This window comes from Phoca vitulina, unplaced genomic scaffold (genome assembly GCF_004348235.1).
Source record: "Phoca vitulina isolate PV1807 unplaced genomic scaffold, GSC_HSeal_1.0 scaffold1, whole genome shotgun sequence".
NCBI lineage: Eukaryota > Metazoa > Chordata > Mammalia > Carnivora > Phocidae > Phoca > Phoca vitulina.
Genome location: NW_022589704.1, coordinates 50,343,462 through 50,363,752, shown reverse-complemented (window position 1 = coordinate 50,363,752; position 20,291 = coordinate 50,343,462). Strand labels below are relative to the sequence as shown.

At 36.9% G+C, this 20,291-nt stretch overlaps 1 protein-coding gene across 5 annotated transcripts in view; it reads right to left on the bottom strand.

Annotated features, from left to right (window-relative positions):
- Positions 1-11,852, bottom strand: part of PDE1A (phosphodiesterase 1A) — a 321,855-nt gene extending 310,003 nt beyond the window's left edge. For 2 of the 5 annotated variants that reach the window (XM_032406875.1, XM_032406912.1), the window contains exons 1-2: positions 11,140-11,309; positions 10,797-10,907 (exon numbers count right to left, since the gene is read on the bottom strand). In XM_032406875.1, coding sequence (XP_032262766.1) covers positions 10,797-10,897 — 101 coding nt within the window. In that variant the 5' untranslated portion in view covers positions 10,898-10,907; positions 11,140-11,309. The other 3 variants (XM_032406893.1, XM_032406903.1, XM_032406883.1) reach the window with 3 other exon arrangements.
- Positions 11,853-20,291: the final 8,439 nt, after the last annotated feature.

Here is a 20,291-nt window from a genome sequence, read left to right as displayed (position 1 = left end):
GATGCAGTTTCCCTGCCTTATTCTATGTTTCTCTTCTATTTGGTGGGAAATTATATTTGTTCATGAAACCTAACAGCAACACACTTCAACAGAGAGCCCATTGAGAAATCATGTATTGGAAAAAATATTGTAAGTAGGGACATGCAGTTGATATTGTTGCTGGTGGAAATAAGTAGAAGACAATTTTATTGAACTGTTTTTCTGAAAATTGCTTTTTATTTTCATAATCTTTTGATTGAATCAAAGAAGTAAATGAAAGGAGATGATGAGAGGGGGAAAAAAAGGCAGAGTGGTAGTAGGAAAAAAACTCTGAAAGCCAGAGAAGAATTATCTGAAAAATGTAGAAGCTAAGAGCTAGATTTTGAGTGTGTATCAGTTGACTCTTTTTGTGCAACAAACCATCTTGCAACTAGTGGCCAAAAACAATAAACATTTATTATTTCCTTATGACTCTGAGGAAGTTAGATAGTCCCAGATGACTTCACTCACATATCTGGTGGTTAATGGTTTGGCTGGTCTAAGGGGGACTCAGCTGGAATGGTTTATATCTGCTTCACATGCTTGTCCTCCAGTAGGTTTGACCAGACTTCTTCCCATGCTGGTATGAGAGTTCCAAAGAGTAGCAAAAGAGAATAAACTGCAGTGCATAAGCCCTTTCCAAACCTTTACTTGTGTCACATTTGCTAAGATCCCATTGGCCAAAGCAAGTGGAATGGCCAAGCTCAGAATCAACATGGGAGGGATTACCCAACAGTGGATATTGGAAGTCACAAATTGGGCCATATTACAACAGTGAACAACAACATGAAAGAATTTCTGGGAAATAGAAAGCTCTTTGGAAAACCTGAGATATCAAGGTAGAAATTTGCTGGAGGATGAAATATCAAGAGGGTCACACTTACAAAGACACTTTTTCAGTTGGTACCAATAGGAGGTACTGGAGATTTTGAGAGCTCTAAAAATTCCAGAGGAGTTCCTTAATAGCCATCTCCAAATGCAGTCTAAAAATGGGTGAGAAAAATGCTGTGTGCCTTTACATAGTTTATGTTCTCTGTCAGAAATAAAGCAGAATAAACTCCATTTAGATGATTTTTCTAAAATAAAAGAAGAAAAGATTCGGCTCACTCTACTTCAGGAAAGAACTTTATTGTATGCATAAAATCCTTTAGAACAAAAAGAAGCAGCATAGCAGGAATTAAATACCTAGTTTTAATCAGTAGAACCCCTGGCTTTATTCTTACTGGTAAATAAAATCTTCAGGGACAGACACCCAGATGTCTCTACTGTGCAGGACTTTGGGGGTTTTTTTCTCTGTTGTTTGGATACCAAAGACCAAATAAATTAAAATAATTTTGTAGGTGTCCAAGCTCCGAAGGGGCAAGAGGATTTAGGATAAGTCAAATTCCTTTAAAATACTAGCTAGAATCATTGTTAAAATAAGTTGATTAAAGGGGTAATAGTAGTGCATGTTTAGGAGAAGGAGATGAAATAGAACCTGGGAGTTTCTGACATCTAAAGCATATGCCAAAAGATAACTCCCCTTGGAGTATGCAACACTAGGCAAACAGATGGCAGGATTGTGGAAAAATCAAAACAAGAGAATAGTTTTTAATTCCTAAAATGTCAGGTTTTATAGTGAGTCTTTATAGTGAGTATTAAATGAAATTATCTAAGTCAGTGTTTATTGGAAAAGAAAGATATGGGCCTAGGAATCTGGCCTTCCTCTTACTACCTGGGAAACATTGGTCAAGTCATTTAATGTCTTTGAGGCTCAGTTTTCACATCAGAAAAAAATGGGATAATTGTGCTGAACCACACAGATCAAAAGAAAAATCGTTTAGAAATTATAAAGCACAAAAAATTATAAAATATGGTTACTACTATGATTCAATTATGAGTTTAAGCTAACTAAAAAATATGATTGATGTACAAGTTGTTCAGTGTTTTATCTTGCTCCAAATGCCGTTTATTTTGAAACATGTCTTAGGAAGTCCACATTTAAGCAGACCAGAGTCAGCATACTATTACTTTTTTTTTAAAGAGTGTATTTATTTATTTTTGAGAGAGAGACTGAGTGAGAAAGAGAGAGAGAAAGAGAGAGAAAGAGCATGAGCCAGGGGAGGGAGAGGGAGAAGCAGATTCCCCACTGAGCAGGAAGCCTGCCAGAGCAGGGCTTGATCCCAGGACTCTGGGATCATGACCTGAGCTGAAGGCAGACATTTAAGGAACTGAGCCACCCAGGTGCCCCTGCATACTAATACTTTTCTAAAAGAAGCCTATTTTTATTTTCTTCTAAGTTATCAAGTACCTGATTCATGTACAAAATTCCAAGAATCCTTTGACCTTCCACTCTTATGCAGAGCTTAATTAAGGTTGACCTCTGTTTTCTTGCCCTTTGGACACTGTACTTAGGGGACTTTACTATTTTTTCACAACTAATTATAAGCGAATTTGAGTAGCTATAAACATCAAAATTTTACCTAGCAGAAATTACCTGCATTGAGCATTTTCTGGGCCTATTTAATAAAAGTGTGTGTTTTAAAATATTTTATAAAATATAAAATAAAATACAATCTCTTTAAACAATTTTAAGAAAGTGTAGCTTAAAAGGAGAAACCAGAAGGGACATAATGTTTCATTTATATGCCTCTCATGACCTATTACCACTTTTATGTCCTTCCTCAACAAGAAATAGTTATTCATGCCTAATACTTGCTCAGACCAGATATTTGGAATACTGTGATTCTCATGAGCCTTTAACATTATCATTTGTTTAATGATGTTAGTGAACAGTTCCTTTCATATCCAAAAGGCTTACAGCACAGACCTTTCAGATGGGAATCAGACTTGCTCAAATATTTACATTTGATTAGCTGATTGAAATATGTTAGAATAAGGGACAAAATCTAATAATATAATGGTAATTTGGTATTTTCTAAAATGCATCAGCAAAATGAAGGACTACGGGACATGACAGTAATTACTTGGAAGTCAACTCCTTTGTCAACCAGATCTAGACTGGGATAAGAAAAGACCTAAAGAATGATTTTCAAGCCAGAGTGACTCAGGAAATCAGACTAGCCCTGGGTTATACATGATTATAGAGCCCTAAAATCCATCCTAAGATTACTACAAGATGCTGAGTTAAGGGTGCTGAATCCGTCAAGGCAATTCTTCTATCAGTAAAACTCAAAGGTCAGCCCACTTCTCTTCGTCAGCTCTCTCTCCTGACAGGCCCATCACTCCTGCCCCAAGGAAATGTAAATCCTTGAGTAGAAAAACCTGGGAACCTTGATGAGCGCACTTCCACTGACCTAAGGTCTTCCTTTCTCATCTTGACAACTCAACTCTCTCCACTGATTCTGGTAAGAAAATTACTTGAAAAAAAACAGAATTCTGCATTTGCATATAACATTAGCAATAATGATAATAGCTAGAATTTCTTGAGTTCTGGACATTGTTCTAAGAAGTTCATAAGATTTATTCATTTAATTTTCTCAATATCCATGAGATAGGTAATGATACATTCCTAGTTTACAGATATAAAAACTAAGGTATTGAAAAATCAAAACTTGGAGAAAATCATATAGCTGTTAAATAGCAGAGTTGATATACATATAAGAATAGATAAAATTATGGAAATATCAATAATTATAATGTTTTGAAAAGATTACTATATGCCAGGTACTGTGCTGTGTTTCTTATATACATTATTTTATTTAATTTTCACTACCTTTATTTGGACAATATCCAGATTCCCTGATCCTAATCCTTCCCTTTTAAGTGGAAGGACCTTCAACTGGAAAAGCCTTCCAGGCCACGCTTTGCCACTTTTCACATTCTTTCACAAAGGAGGAGAAGGAACATTTGGTTGGGGAATTGTGGAAAGAATTACACCTAGGGGTGCAAATTATCCTTTTCAGAGGGTGAGAAAAGGATATTCTGCATGTAGAAAGCATAGTCTCATCTGTTAGAGACCATGAGGCACATGTAGGAGGACAGAGTTTGCCACTGCTGAGGAGATTTGCCATTAGGGTGGATAAACTGAATTCAAGGGTGTTCTGGCTTATTTAGCTGCAAAATCTTATCCTCCAACAGAAATTTAGTCTGCAATAAAGCTAACATTTTGATCTCCGTCAGCTGGACTCCTAAATCTATCCCTCACTTACTCCTGAACTTGGATTAGAGATATCATTCAGTAGCCCCACCCCACCCCACCCCAAGATCTCATGAGGTAGGTATCAATTTTTGTCTATGTCTCAGCTGAAAAGTCACCTTCTAAGATAAATCATTCCTATCCAAAGTACCTTCCCAAGTAACTCTTGATCACATCACGGTGCATTTTCTTCAGGTCACTTCTTACTCTATATCAGCTTATTTTTTTTTATTGTTTTTGATATTTGTTTCCTCTACTAAAATGTAAGTTCCTGTGCCTAAACTTGTGCCTGATATAGCACACAACCAGTGGGTATTTATTAAATGAGTGAATGAGTGAATAAAATAATTGAATTTTACAAATAAGGAAAGTGAAGTTTAGAAAAGTTAAGAGATTTTCCATGATCACAGAGCTAAAGGACAGATGGTATTAGAAAATACCTGACTGATTCCAGAGTTCAGGTTTTTAATCTTTAAGGTATTTTACCTTAACCATATCTATTCTATAAATATAATATTACATAAGGACTGAAATTTATATTAGGATTGTATTTATAAACCAGAATAGATTTTGTGAGGTGGTTTCCTTTAGTTTTATGACTAAAGAACAACTTTTAGACTGATTTTTCTGATTAATCCATCAAAACCATCAGCAATTGTGAGACTAAAGACTGAGATTTATCAACAATTTCCAAAAAAGAACATTGATATTTTCCTTGATATTTGAAATGAATCTACTATAAGCTCTCAATATCAGAGCTTGGTAAGAAAATTGGTGGTTGATGCATGTAAGCCAGGGTTAAATGGAAGACAGTTATTTAATGGCTAAAGATAAAGAGTATCTACTCCACTTCTCCATAGAGCGGCCGAGACTGACTCCACCTCTGGGCATCCTGTCTGTATGAGAATGTGTGTGTTGGGGGCAATGGTGGTGGAGAGGGTAAGAATATAAAAATGGTCATGTTGGGGCACCTGGGTGGCTTAGTTGTTAAGTGTCCGCCTTCAGCTCAGGTCATGATCCCAGTGTCCTGGGATCAAGCCCCGCATCGGGCTCCCTGCTCTGCAGGAAGCCTGCTTCTCCCTCTCCCTCTGCCCCTGCTTGTGTTCCCTCTCTCACTGTGTTTCTCTCTCTGTCAAATAAATAAATAAAATCTTTAAAAAAAAAAAAATGGTCATGTTGATTAAGCACTCTGGTATTCTGTTACAGAAGGAATGTATTTAGTTTCTTGCTGCTTCATCAAATCTACCACAAACTTAGTACTTGAAACACCATAAATGAATTACCTCAGTTCTGTAGGTCAAAAATTTGATGCAAGTTTCACTGAGCTAAAATCAAGCTGCATTCTTTTTCGGAGGCTTTAGTGAAGAATCTGCTTCTTGCCTTTGCAAGCTTCTAGAGGTTGCCCACATACCTTGCCTCCTAGCCCATTTCCTCTATTTTCAACATGGACAAAGACAAGTTGAGTCTTTCTCACATCAGAGCACTCTGACCTCTTCTGCCTCCCTCTTCACTTTTAAGAACCTTTGTGATTACATTGGGCCCACCTGGATAATCCAGGTTAATCTCCATATTTCAAGGTCAGCTGATTAGCAAACTTAATTCCATCTGCTACCTTAATTCCCCTTTGACATGTAAGGTAATATCTTCACAGATTCTAGGGATTAGGACATGGACATTTCTGGGAGGCAATGAGTCTGCCTACCACAAAGCCCATGGACTGTTTTAAGGATCTGCATCCTTTTCTGTGATCTTTCTAGGTAACCATTCTGAGAATGTCTTCTTTTTTGTTTTGAAAGTAAGATGAGTAAGAGCCTTAGAGGGGCACCTGGGTGGCTCAGTCAGTTAAGTGTCTGCCTTTGGCTCAGGTCCTGATCTCAGGGTCCTGGAATGGAGCCCCGCATAGAGCTCCCCACTCAGCAGGGAATCTGCTTCTCCCTATGCCTTCTGACCCTCCCTCTGCCCTGCCCCCCATCCCACTTGTGCTCTCTCTCTCTCTCAAATAAATGAATAAAATATTAAAAAAAAAAAAAAAAGAGAGAGAGAGAGAGATTTAGAGCTAGGCAGATCTGTATTTAAACGTAAGTTTCACCAGCTACTAGCTGTTTAAAAACTTAGGATACTTACTTTTTGAATGAAAATACAGATATGTTATATTTGGAAAGTTCTGACAACCAATGGATGATAAGCACATATTACTTCTTTCCATCTTCTCCATCCCTATTCTATCTGTGAATCTATCTCCACTCCTCTGACCTGGCTTTAGGCCCTATTTTGGCAGTCTAACTGATTCTCTAATTTTGAAGTTAGAACCACTATAAGAGTCCGAATTTTTTTTTTTTAAGAGTCCGAATTTTATTCATTCATTGATTGATGTGAAAAGGATTTCTTGCATGATCTCCTATGTGCCAGGTACACTACTGGGTGCTGGGGATCCAAAAGCAAACACAATGAACACAATTCTTGCCCTCAGGAACTTGTGGCCCAGAGTAAAGGTAGATTTTGTTATGAAAAGGGAAGTCCAGGTTACTTTATGAGCCAAATATAGGAAACTAACCCAGTATGGACAGTCAAGAAGGATTTCCTTTGCAAGTGAAATTTAAGAAGAGATCTTTGAGCATTACTTAATAGTGTCCCTATTAGGATTTTGAGTAGAATATTCCTTCCTGACAAAGGAATTTCCCAGGCTCTGGAGGGCATTTATCCTGCCCGGACCCTGCAGCCCACTGAGGACAGAAACACCCTCAGGCACTGCAATAACCAGAAACATCCCCACACGTCTCTAAAAGCACCACAGGGAATAAGAGCAGCCCTGGCTGAGAGAGGAGAAACGTAGTAAGAGAGAACAAAATGAGCTAAGGCAGATAGGCGGTAAGCAGTATTTCTTTGGGACCTTGAGCCTGATTGGGAGGGGGCCACAGAGGAAAGAGGCATGAGAGGAGGCTCCAAATGTCAAGCAGGTACAGGGACACCCTGCGAAGGATGCTGAACTTTGAAGGGACAGTACTAGAAGGCAGGACAGTAAAAGGATCAGATTTGCTCATGTATAATGCTGCTTCATCCTCAAGTATGATTCCAGTTTGGGACTATGGTGCTAATAGCTCCTGTCATTTTACCTGTTTTTGCCAATTTTTATTCTAAATATGTATTTCTGCTACATTTTCTTGGTGATGAGGGTTTGGGTACTGCCTCTGAGAGCTGCTCAACACACTGCCCTCTTCAATAACAGTTACTTTAAATTTGTTATAAGGTTATTATACATTTCTTCCTTCCTCCTTCACTTTCTGCCTCTCTATATTTTAATCTTCCATTACTGATCATCACCACCAATCAGAGGAAAAAAGAAAAAAAGAATCTGAAGTCTTTCAACTGTTGCATTCACAATTCTAGATCTTAATTTCCTTAGTATGTAGGAAGTAATATAGGTCCCAGAGTCACAGAAAACTTCTGAACCAGAAATTTCATTAGGTGTTGAGATGGCAGAAGAACTAGGAAGTGTTTTCCAGATCCTAAACAATTGATAACTTATGGACAAGTGTATGATTCTTTTTAAATGTTGTTTATGAAGGGCATGATGCCATAGTCATTTGCAAACATTTCCACCATCATGGATGATGAGTTATAGTGTAGAATCTAAATTGTCACATTGAGAGACAAATTAGTGGTAGAAGATGGATTAAAGAAAGCTAAAGAATAAAGGAATAACTGTAAAATAAAATTAATGGAAAAAAGCATGCAAGTCTATGTCAGGAATCAGAAGAGGAAAGTGTTTCACCCTTGTTTCCACAAAGTAAGAAGAGATTTCTTGGCACATCACTGAATATCGTGTCTCAATTAAATATTACTAGGAAGGAGATTTAAAAGAAACTCAATGAAAAAAAAATCAACAAAATGGTAGAGAATAACCGATAACTTTAATTTCATTTACCGATGTTTTCACATGTGTTACAAAATTTAAAAACTATTTCTACGGACTCAAAAAAGTGATTTAAAATGTTATGCTATATGACATTCCTTAAAATATTTTCTGTAAATATCTACCTGTAGTAGCTCATGTTTCCATATTTAAAGTATAGTTGAATAAACTTTATTTTACTTTAACCTTTGTCTTTATTTTTGTTTAACCTCAAAAATGTATGTAGTATAAACCTACTTAAAAACAGAATGTCCTATTGAAATGAATCAATGGATTTGTGAAGTTAGATACAGTAAAAGTCAAAAAAATTACTTTCCAAATATCTAAAGGTCTTCATTGAGTCTTCTTTAAAAAACCAAGAAAATTATTGCAAAATTGTTTGATAGCTTTCATGAGTAGCATAATTTTAATTGCCAACACTTAAAAAGTGAAATTCTAGCAGCAGAGATTTTGATAAGCTAAAAACTCTGTTTGAGTCAATATTACATTTTAAATAGGCAAGACAATTCCAGCAATGGAATAAGGAGACCCTCATATCACTGCTGTGAATGCAGACTACACAAAAGACCATAATTAAACAATTTAGCTGTCATTAGTCATGCAGATTTTAGATTTAGAGCTTCTTGTTTTGACGATTCTAAACCTAGAATACTGGAAATGTCTTAAGTCAAAGTACAAGTTAAAGTAATAGCACCAAAACACAAATTCCTTCTTTCTTTGATGCAAAGGCAATCAGTCATTTCAATCAAGTTCAGTAATAATGATCATTTTTTTAAAAACTAGTTGCAGTAATTTTTTTTCCCTAAATGGTCATTCAGTGGCTCTATGTAGACACTCACCAAATTTACTTAGTACATACATGTATTATTATATCCTACATCAACATTGAATATCAAGTCTCGAAGGTCTACTGTTGAATGACTGTCACTCTCTACTGAAATAAAATGAGATCGATCTTTGAGATCAATTTATAAAGTGAAAGTCAGATGACTTCACTCTAAAATGTTAGGTAAACAGAAAGTCACTTTTCCAAATTTCTTAAAGACGTATGCACAAATTCACTATCACACATACATATATTTAAGTAACTACATACATTCATACGTTTAAGTAACTACAGGAAAATAAAACAAATACAAACAAAACAAACAAGCAAAAAACATCCTGTCCTGATAAAGGGAAGAAAATCTAAAATAGGTTGTAATATGATCTATAATTTTTCCGGTACAGATGTTCATCTACTAATTAGGTTAGGACACAAATCATCTGGTGACTGCCAATGTTTAATTTTCATCTATGCTAATTAACTTTGTAAGCTGTTATTTGCTTTTATAGGATTATTTGTTTCCCTAGAGAACAAACTCACCAAAAAAACTCTAATTTTAAGTCTTCAATGGATCTTAAAAACATATTTCTCTAATCCATTCAAATGATGTAAGATGGCTTCCTTTTTTAAAAGTTATTCTCTGTTAAATGTTGTTTGCATTATTAGTGTGCTCTTATACCAGGGTACTATAATGCCACGTATCACTTCAAGCGTAAGAAAACAGAGAGAGAATGCTATTTAAATAGCTAGACATTACTAAATGCATTCAAATGGAGGAAAGTAGAAAGAATTTTTCCTCTAAACAAAGTTTGACATAATTTTTCTTTTAAAAAATCATATATATATCAAAATAGTGACATTAAATTTACTCAGATGTTGCACTGTATATAATAGTATGTAAATGCAGCATTAGAACTATGAATCCTAGAAAACCTCTATTTTGCATAGTACAGGACTCCTTCAGCTATTATTATAGGAAATCAATATATTTTCATTTGAGATCTGCAAATATGTTAGGCAATTGCAATGGCCTGTAAATATTCATTTTGCACATTTTTATTGAAATGTTAAAGCTGATTTTTAAATTATGATATAATTAAAATAAAGCATGTAAACATAGGGTTCTGGTGAACTAAACAGAACTTAGTAGCATACACAACAAAAAACTTAAATGTTGTTTAAATAGCAAGGTAATAGCAATGTAATTAAAGTTTGACTCAGGTACTTACATTTCATGTTTGACATAAGCACATCTCTTGACCCATCTTAGCAAGGTCTATTTTATACCATGAGCTATTCTGTACTCTCAGAAGACATGAATTGGTTAATTTAAAGCTAAAACTCTCCAATAAGTTTGGAATGCTACTAGTGTTTTTACCACATTTTTTTCTTAAAGAAACATCAATTAAGACAAAGAATAAGCACAATGGAGTATAAATATTTAGTATCACATTAATCCTGCCCTTGCTTTTTCAAAAATCTAATCACAGAGAAATAACTACCAGTAGTAATCTTTCTATTTTTCCGAAGGAAATTTTATTTCTGCAAGTATCCTGGCAAGCATCTTTCCTAGTTACGTTTCTGCATATCTAAATCACATATCTAAAGAATACATGCAGAATGTATAAAAGAAGCCATGTGTTATAACAGTGAAGTGACTTCTCGGGGAGTTACCTTATTTTATATTAAACATACAGGTGCAAAAAAGATTATCCATCCTTCAAGCAAGTTGTTAGCTGAGACTGACACATTTTATTTTCTAAGAGAAAATCTTTCTAAAGGAAACACTAGTCTACAAATTCAGATAGTATGAACAATTAGTCATGCTAATAGTCAAATTCTGGGTGGGGTGGGGTGGGGTGGGGGATAAAAACACAGAACCAAGCAAAGAGCTTACTCACATTCCTTTCAGGCGTTGCCACATTTTTTCAGTGTGTTCTCCTATGAGATACTTAAAAGTGGTGTTTTCCAATTCTTCAATTTCTGTAGCAGTTGACCCCATGATGATACTCCTAGGGCAATATAGTTACAGTCAGTTTCAGCAGCTAGAACAAGCATTCCTCAGTCCCCTACAAATCTCAAACAGTTATACAGTAGCATCTCTTGTCTATCAAAATATTACAGATTTACAAAGCTAAGGGCAGCTTCTGCCAGAATTGCTATTGACTTTGACAGGCATATCCACTGCTCTCATCAGCCGCCCCCCACCCCCAAGCAGACAGCTGTATAAACAGATCCTCTGACCTCACAGGAACAATCCGCACATGTGAGCCTGCTACTGTACTACTGACCGACTGAGCGCTCCAGCTCGCCCCAAAAGCAGCTCATCTGTTACTGTTCGGTGCACGGAAGCACATCAGAATTCCTACAGTTTACAAGATCTATTATGCACAAGAGAAACGTGAATGACTTTAGCGCACCAGAAGAAGCTGAATTCCTCTCTACCAATGGAAGGAGGGCAGGACGTAATAAGAAAGCAGATGGTAGGAACCAGTGTCAGCAGCACCACCCTGAGAAAAAAGTGCCTGTTTTAAATGCCAAGGTTTTTGTCTCTTAATTGATCTGGAACCAAGAGTTAAAGATATATCATGCTCTAACAATAAAGGGCAACAAATATTAATGACAACAATGAGGAAATAACACATAGAGCCATAGAGAAGACAGACCACAGAGCTCCACAGGTTGTTATTGAAAGACTATGTACATCAATGATGCTGTAATCATGCTTATTCACCTTCTCCTAGCAACTCCACACAGTAGGTAACCGCCAATTTAACCAGAAGAAAACACGGCAGCTGCACACAGCCTGTTCTGTGAATCCTTTGGGGATTAAAAGATAAATAAAATGAAACTAGTGTGGCTGCTTGTGTGTGTGTGTGTGTGTGTGTGTGTGTGTTTAAGGAAAGGGAGCGTGTGAAGGTGGGGGGAAGAAGAAAGGGAGCGAGGGAGAGAAATTGATGCTGTGCTGCTTGTGCATTTTAGGAGAAAAATGAGAGAAAATGAACATAAAAGGAATCAGAACTGAGTCATCTGCCAAGCTCCCAACACATGGTGAGCTTTCTTTGAAACAAGCACAGACCTTGAGTATGAGCTCCATAACAGCTATTGCTATCTGCAAGCTGCTAAGAAAAATACACTTAAAAGCAGTATCTCTTCTTGCTTGTTTGGAAACCCACATGTAGTTTTATTCCTCCCTGCAAGCAACCTTGTTTGTTACCTTGAAGTTTAAGGTAGAGATATTCATAGGTAGTAGAGAGATGATAGTATCTTATATTTATTGAGTACTTAACCATGTGTTAGTACTAACTAGTACCTAACAGTTTACCTTTTAAAAATTCTTACAAAGAGCCCATGAAGTAGGTAACATTCCCATTTAACAGTTAAGGAAACTGAGAAACAGAGATATTTCCCAGATTTAAAGCCAGTCCTTCATTTTTTGTTTTGTTTTGTTTTTAAAGATTTATTTATTTATTAGAGAAAGAGAGAATGTGTAGCGGGGGAGCAGAGGAAGAGAGAGAATCTCAAGCCGACTCCCCGCTGAGGGGGGAGCCCGATGCACGGCTTGATCCCAAGACCCTGAGATCAGGACCTGAGCAGAAATCCAGAGTGGGAGGCTCAGCCAACTGAGCCACCCAGGCGCCCCTAAAGCCAGTGTTTTAAAACGGGCTCTATGATTTTACTGACAAAATCTTCCAATATGAAGTCACTTTGCGTGTCTAAACACCGAATGCATCTAGTAGTCAAAATCATAATATATATATGTAAAAAGCATCTTTGCAAAATTTTATAGAAAGTGCCTTCTGATTCACAAATTAGAAGAGGTGAGCTTTTCTGCACGACTGAGGCACAGTCGATGTAGGTGTTGTGCTGGGTTCCCATAAAACCAGGAAACTTTCACAGTGTCAGAGCCCTTGATGTCCTGCAAATAAAGGAGCAGGGTGCCCTCACATTCCTTGCAGCGGGAACCTACTTGGCACCAACCTGGCCCCAACGCTGACTTCCAAACAAAACCGTCACCTACAAAAGGGAGAGCGATGCCATTACCTCATAAATCTGAAGAGGACCCGGGAGAAGCTTCTGCAGGCAGCTCGTGACATTGTTGCCGTTGAAAAGCCGGCTGCCGTGGGTACCATGCCCTCCGGGAGCAGTGGCCGGGGCGCTGTGCTCAAGTTTGCTGCTCCCACTGGAGCCACTCCTAATGCTGGCCGCGCGGCCCTGGAACCTTCTCTAACCAGATGGAGGCAGCCTTCTGGGAGCCGCAGCTGATCCTGGGGCTGACCCCCCGCCTCTCCAGAGGTGTCTTAGTTAACCCGCCGACCCCGCGTCTGCTCCATGTGGTCACTGCCACCTCCGAGCAACAAGGGAGCTCGCTCAGTGGCTCTGACGTGGGGGAGGGGCGCCGGCCGGTGGCACCATCCCCCTGAGCAGCCACAGAATGTCAGGCCTGGTCTCTACTCGCACAGAGATCCTAAAGAGATTGAAAACGAAGCGCAGGCCGCTGCTAAAGACACTGTGCGCAAGAAGGAACTTAGGGCGAACGGACTGCGCCAGCTCCCACTTGCTGCTACTCAGCGGAGCTGGCGGCCAGGCGGAAGGTACAGGTGCCCTCTGCTTACTCCAAGGGTCCCGCCTGAAGCCGCAGCGCCAGGCCCCCCACCCAGGGCCTGTCTGCACCCCCCGCCGCTTGGGCCGCGCAGTGGGTAGGAACCACCGTCAAGAGGTTGCAGGCGCTTCTGCACGCTCGTCAACAGAAAATGGAAGTCAGCTTGGCAGAAAATAAAGTTTCTAAAAAGAAGAAGAGGTTAAATCAACTGAAGCTTCATTCCTTTCTTCGACAAGTTACTTTCCTGAGCTCCATGTGAATGTAATGTCTTTAGCTAGCCGACAGCTTTACGTAATCCCAACCTCACCCCTATGAGCATTTACCAGAATAGTCAGAAATAAGTTAGTCATTGCTCTGAAAGTACTGATTTTACCTTCTCTGTGCCTTCATTTACAATTCCAGATACATTTACTTAATAAACACCTGATTTTTCTTTAATGAGGTAGTCAACATCTGAATTCTGCTCCAAAGATGAATGACGGTGAAAAATCTCTGTAAAATGCAAGCGCTCCACCATTACTATTTTATGCCCAAACACCATAGCCCTTGAGGTTATAATCTTGAGGTTTCAAGTCACAAATGATTTCCTAATTATGCCAAGATATTTCAAGCCCTCACATTGCCTAGCTTACCAATAATATTGCAATGTAAAAAAATGAGGACTATTCTATTTAAGTGTGGGTAAATTTTGTCATTAAAACTTATTTGCCCTTTCTTTCACTCTCACTTCTGTCATGTATTGATATTTAAGAACTCATAGTGTACTGATTACACACACAAAAATGTTTAATTACTGCATTAAATGTTTCATAAAATTAAAATTTGAACAATAAGCTATGCAGAACAGCTTATTATTTAAATCCTTGACCAATATAATATTCAGCCTCAGGCAGCATCAAAAAGTTATTTCTGTTAATGTAGGGAATTCAAAGCATTTTTCTTTTATAGTTTATAACTAACATCTACAAGATGTATTGATAGAATAAAAATAAAATAAATCACATTGGATAGAACAGAATAGAATTTAAGGAATAACACTCAACTTTTTTTTTCCTAATTAATCTGTTGAGAAAAATTTGAAATGTTGCATTCATAAAATTAAACTAAACCAAAAAAATTCTGACATGAGACAGAGAAATAAGATAACAAGAAAGTATTCTAAGAAATTAAATATGCTTGCCAAAACAAAACGTTCTATATGAGTTCTGGGGAGAAGTTGAAAAAATAATTCTAAATATAGCATAAAAATTTATCTAATTTGTCTCTTATCTCTCATATGTTTTATTTCTTTTGCTTTAATTCTATGTTCAGATAAATTATCTGTATTCTAATAAGCAGTTCCTTCATTCTTATTACCTAATATATTTTATTGGAATGTTGACAAAAATTTATAGAATGGTTTTTCAGCATCAATTGATGCCAAGATAAAGTACAGCATAGAGTGGATCCAGACTTCCTGAGTTCGAATCCTTGTTCTTTCACTTAAAGAATTATATGATCCTTTGCAAGTTACTATTATGTGTCTGTTTCCTCATGTACAAAGGAACATAATAATATCATCTTTCTCATAAAGTTGATGTAAGGATTAAATGAGTTAATATACATAAAGAACTTAAAACAGTATCAGGCACATAGTAACTGCTCTATTAAATTGTTAGCATTTATTATTATTGATATTATTGCACGACTTTTCTCTTTTAGATTGTAGTGCAATTGTTTATTTCAGTTGGTTTACTAATCATGAACTATTTTCCAAATAATTTGTTGTAGAACATTATTGTTTTATGCATTGCTAGTGTTCGTTTTGTTTAGAAACTTTACATTCTTATTCACTAGTGTACTGTTTGAAATATTTGTGGCACTAACTTTATTGTTTTTCATATTAAGGTTATACTAGCACCATGTAATAATTTGGAGGGCAAAGAGTTTTAAACTTACGAGTCCACACCCAGCAAATGGCAAAGATAAATGATAACATATTCAGAAGCACCAAATTCGGAAAGCATACCACTCAGATACTCTTCTAAAATAATTACGTGAAAAAAAAATAAGTAAATAAAATAATTACATGAGTCAGTATACCTGAAAAACAAAAAAGTAATTAGTAACTAAATTCAGAGACATGTACCTAACTAGCTGTGGAGATTAAAAACAAAATCCCCAATTTACTTCTGTGAAGAAGGGTTAGGAAGAAAGTTCAAATTAGAACAAGAAACTAAGGGGATCCAAAAAAGATGGCTTCAAGAAAAAATGGGTTAAATTTTAAAAGAATCTTAACAAACTAAAAAGATTATTTTATGGATTAAATGAGAGCATATTATTTCTTTTTTTTTATTATGTTATGTTAATCACCATACATCATTAGTTTTTTTTTATTTTTTTATTGTTATGTTAATCCCCATACATTACATCATTAGTTTTTGATGTAGTGTTCCATGGTTCATTGTTTGCGTATAACACCCAGTGCTCCATGCAGTACGTGCCCTCTTTAATACCCATCACCAGGCTAACCCATCCCCCCACCCCCCTCCCCTCTAGACCCTCAGTTTGTTTCTCAGAGTCCATAGTCTCTCATGGTTCATCTCCCCCTCCGATTTCCCCCCCTTCATTTTTCCCTTCCTGCTTTCTTCTTTTTCTTTTTTTCTTTCTTTTTTTTTTTTTTAAAGATTTTATTTATTTATTTGACAGAGAGCGAGAGAGCGAGAGCAGGAACACAAGCAGGGGGGAGTGGGAGAGGGAGAAGCAGGCTTCCCGCTGAGCAGGGAGCCCGATGCAGGGCTCGATCCCAGGATCCTGGGATCACGACCTGAGCCGAAGGCAGAGGCTTAACGACTGAGCCACCCAGGTGCCCCTCTTTTTTTTCTTTTTTTAACATACAATGTATTATTTGTTTCAGAGGTACAGGTCTGTGATTCATCAGTCTTACACAATTCACAGCACTCACTATAGCACATACCCTCCCCAATGTCTATCACCCAGCCCCGCCATCCCTCCCACCCCCCACCACTCCAGCAACCCTCTGTTTGTTTCCTGAGATTAAGAATCCCTCATATCAGTGAGGTCATATGATACATGTCTTTCTCTGATTGACTTATTTCGGAGAGCACATTATTTCTTAATTGATAAGAAAAAACCCAGAAAATATGTGAAGTTTTAATAGTATAGCAGACTAGATATTCCAAAAATTTCTAGGCCAAAAAACATTTCAAATATTGGAAAAATTATAATAAATATACTTTTGAATGCACAGATGGGCTTCTAAAAAGTGAAGGTGTCAAAATGAAGATGCACATAATAACAGAGATTCAAAATACATGAAAGCAAAAATAACACAACTCTAAGGAGAAGAAGACACATTCATAATTATAGTCATATAGTCAGATATTTTATACTCCTCACTTTAAAAATTGATAAAACAAGTAGAGAGAAGCCCAGTAAGTATATAAGAGATCCAAGCAACACTATCAGTAGACTTGAACGAGTTGACATTTATAGTACACACCACTCAACAACAGCAAAATATACATTATTTTAAAGTGCACACATTGAATATTTACCAAAAGAAATCACATTCTGGGTGATAAAACAAGTCTCAATAAATTTAAAAGGAGTCAAATAATACAAAGTATATTCTCTCACCCCAGTGGAATTAAATTAGCAATCAGGAACAGAAGTATCTCTGGAAAATTCCCAATACTTGGAAACTAAATGATACACTTTTAAGTAACCCTATGGGCCAAATAAGAAATTGAAAAGGAAATTAGAAAGTATTTTGAACTGAATAAAGATGAAATACACAACATATCAAAATCTGTGAGATATAGCTGAAGCAGGAACTAGGGAGAAATTTAAAGTACTATATAGCTATATTAGAATTGAAAAAAGATCTCATATCAATGACCTCAGGATCCACACTAAGAATCTTTTTTTTAAAGATTTTATTTATTTATTTATTTATTTATTTATTTAAGAATGAGAGAGAGAGAGAGACACAGAGAATGGGGGGAGGAGCAGAGGGAGAAGGACAAGCAGACTCAATCCCACGACCCTGAGATCATACTTGAGCCATAAACAAGAGTCAGATGCTTAACTATGAGCCACCCAGGTGCCCCCACGCTAAGAATCTTAAGAGATTAAGCAAAATAGGTAAAAATAAATAAATAAATATTAGAGCAGAAATCAATGAAATAAAACTCTGAAAAACATAGAGATAATCAACAAAATAAAAAGTCGGCTCTTTGAAAAGATCATTAAAATTGATATGCCTTATTTTATTTTTTTAAAGATTTTATTTATTTATTTGACAGAGAGAATAGCGAGAGCAGGAACACAAGCAGGGGGAGTGGGAGAGGGAGAAGCAGGCTTCCTGCTGAGCAGGGAGCCCAATGCGGGGCTCGATCCCAGGACCCTGGGATCATGACCTGAGCTGAAGGCAGACGCTTAACGACTGAGCCACCCAGGTGCCCGATATGCCTTATTTTATTAATAGATAGAAACAGATGTCAAGAACTGTGAAGATCCTGAGATTTTACCATTCATACAAGCTATCAGATCAGCCTACCGACCTATCCTTGGGTCAGGAGCAAAGAATTGTATTTACTCTTCACATCAAAAGCAGTAGCCACAGTTTTGGCATTTTGGTACAGGTTCTCTGAGCTCTGATTCCCACAAGGTGACATGAAGACAGCCAGATGATACCTGCACACACAGTGACTTGCATTGTCAGAGAAGAACTTTGAGCTTAGAGAGTTTGGATCTTTTACAATGGGCAGTAAGCATGTCAAACATTTTCTCTGGAAGGAAACATGATTATCTTTATTAAACTGGACAGTAAACTTACCTGTCATTTACTCCAGAGAGAGTACTAAAATTTCCAAAAGAAGATTTACAAATTATTTGTGATGCATATAATATAACCAACAAAAGTTTCATACTGAAAATACATAAATAATTTCTGGAAATCCATAAGATAAACACAAGCAAATTAGTATAAAAATAGATAAAAATAGCAGCAAGAAAGTCACTGAAGCAGAAACATAAGCGGACAGTAAGTATAACAGAAGGTGTTAAAAATTACTGTATTCAGTGAAATAGAGGTGGCTACTTAGATATACCTTTGCACACTTAATAATTTGGGGCAAAAAATACTGGGCAATACCAGATACCGGAAGGATGTGGAGCAATAGGAACTTCATTTCCTATTGGCATAAGTATTAACAAAATCATTTTGGAAAGCAATTTGCCAATATCTAGAAAAGTTGAAGATGTATGTACTCTAAAATACTTTCCTACACGTATAAAGGAGACATTTTAGCCCGTTCAGGCTACTATAACAAAATACCAGAGATTGGATGGCTTATAAACAACAGAAATTAATTTCACTATTTTGGAAGCTGGGGAGTCCAAGATCAAGGTGCTTGAACATTCAGTGTCTGCTGAGAGCCTGCTTCCTGGTTTGTTGACAGCCATCTTCAGCTGTGTCCTCACATAGCAGAAAGGGCATGGGAACTCTCTGGAGTCTCTTTTATAAAAGCACTAATCCCATTCATGAGGGCTCCACCATTATGACCTAAACACCCTCTTAAATGCCCCACTTCCTAATACCATTACATTGGGGATTAGGTTTCAACATATGAAGTTTGGGGGACTCAAACATCAATCCATTGCAGGAGACGTACGCAAGAATGTTTATAGCACCAAAAAAAAATTTTTTTAACCAGTTAACTTCCCGTTAACTGGAAAAATGTATAAACGTTGGTATATTCACAAAATGGAATATATGGTTGTGAAAATGTGTATCTTGGAGTAAAAAACTATACACAAGGATAAATCTCATGAAAATAATGTTGAGTACAAAAACCAAGTCCAGTAGGAATTTAGATGGTATAATTTTTGTGTTTTTTTTGCTAATTAGGAAATACATACATAGTAAACGTTTAAAGAAATGCATAGGAATGATAAACACTAAACTCTAGATAATGGTAATCTCTGGAAAGAGAGAGGAGGATGCTTTGAAGTGAAATCCATAAGCTTCTTCAGCTGTTTTAGAAGTGTTTTATTTCTTTTTTTTTTTAAGATTTATTTATTTACTTATTCGAGAGAGAGAGAGCTCGAGTGGGGGCAGGAAGGGGCAGAGGAAGAGGGAGAAGCAGACTCCCCGCTGAGCAGGGAGCCCGATTCGGGGGCTCGATCCCAGGACCCTGAGATCATGACCCAAGTGGAAGGCAAACCCTTAACTGACTGAGCCACTCAAGTGCCCCTAGAAGTGTTTATTTCTTAAACAGGGTGTAAATATATAGTTTGACAGGTAATATCTTTATACTTTTTAATATTTATGAAATATTTAATTTAAAAATTGTTTTAAATCTCTAGAGGGAAAAATAAAAGCCATGGTTAGATTGAACATAAAAGCCATGGTTAGATTGTAAACCAAACTAAAATATGGAATGGTTTAAAGTAATGGATGAATATAAGAAAAATAAACTCCAGATGTTCTTGATAATTGGGACATTTTTCTTTGAATAGACTAGATAGGAAAATATAGAATTAAATTTCCTAGGCATCTACTCAAGAGAAATAAAAAACTTAAGTCCACACAAATACCTGCACACAAATGTCCATAGCAGAATTATTCATAATAGCCAAAAAGTGGAAACAACTCAAATGCCCATCAACTGGTGAATGACTAACAAGATGTAAATCAAAACAGTGGAACCCTATAGAGGAATGAAATACTGACACATGCTACAAGATATATAAATCTTAAAATGGTTTTTCTAAGTGGAAGAAACCA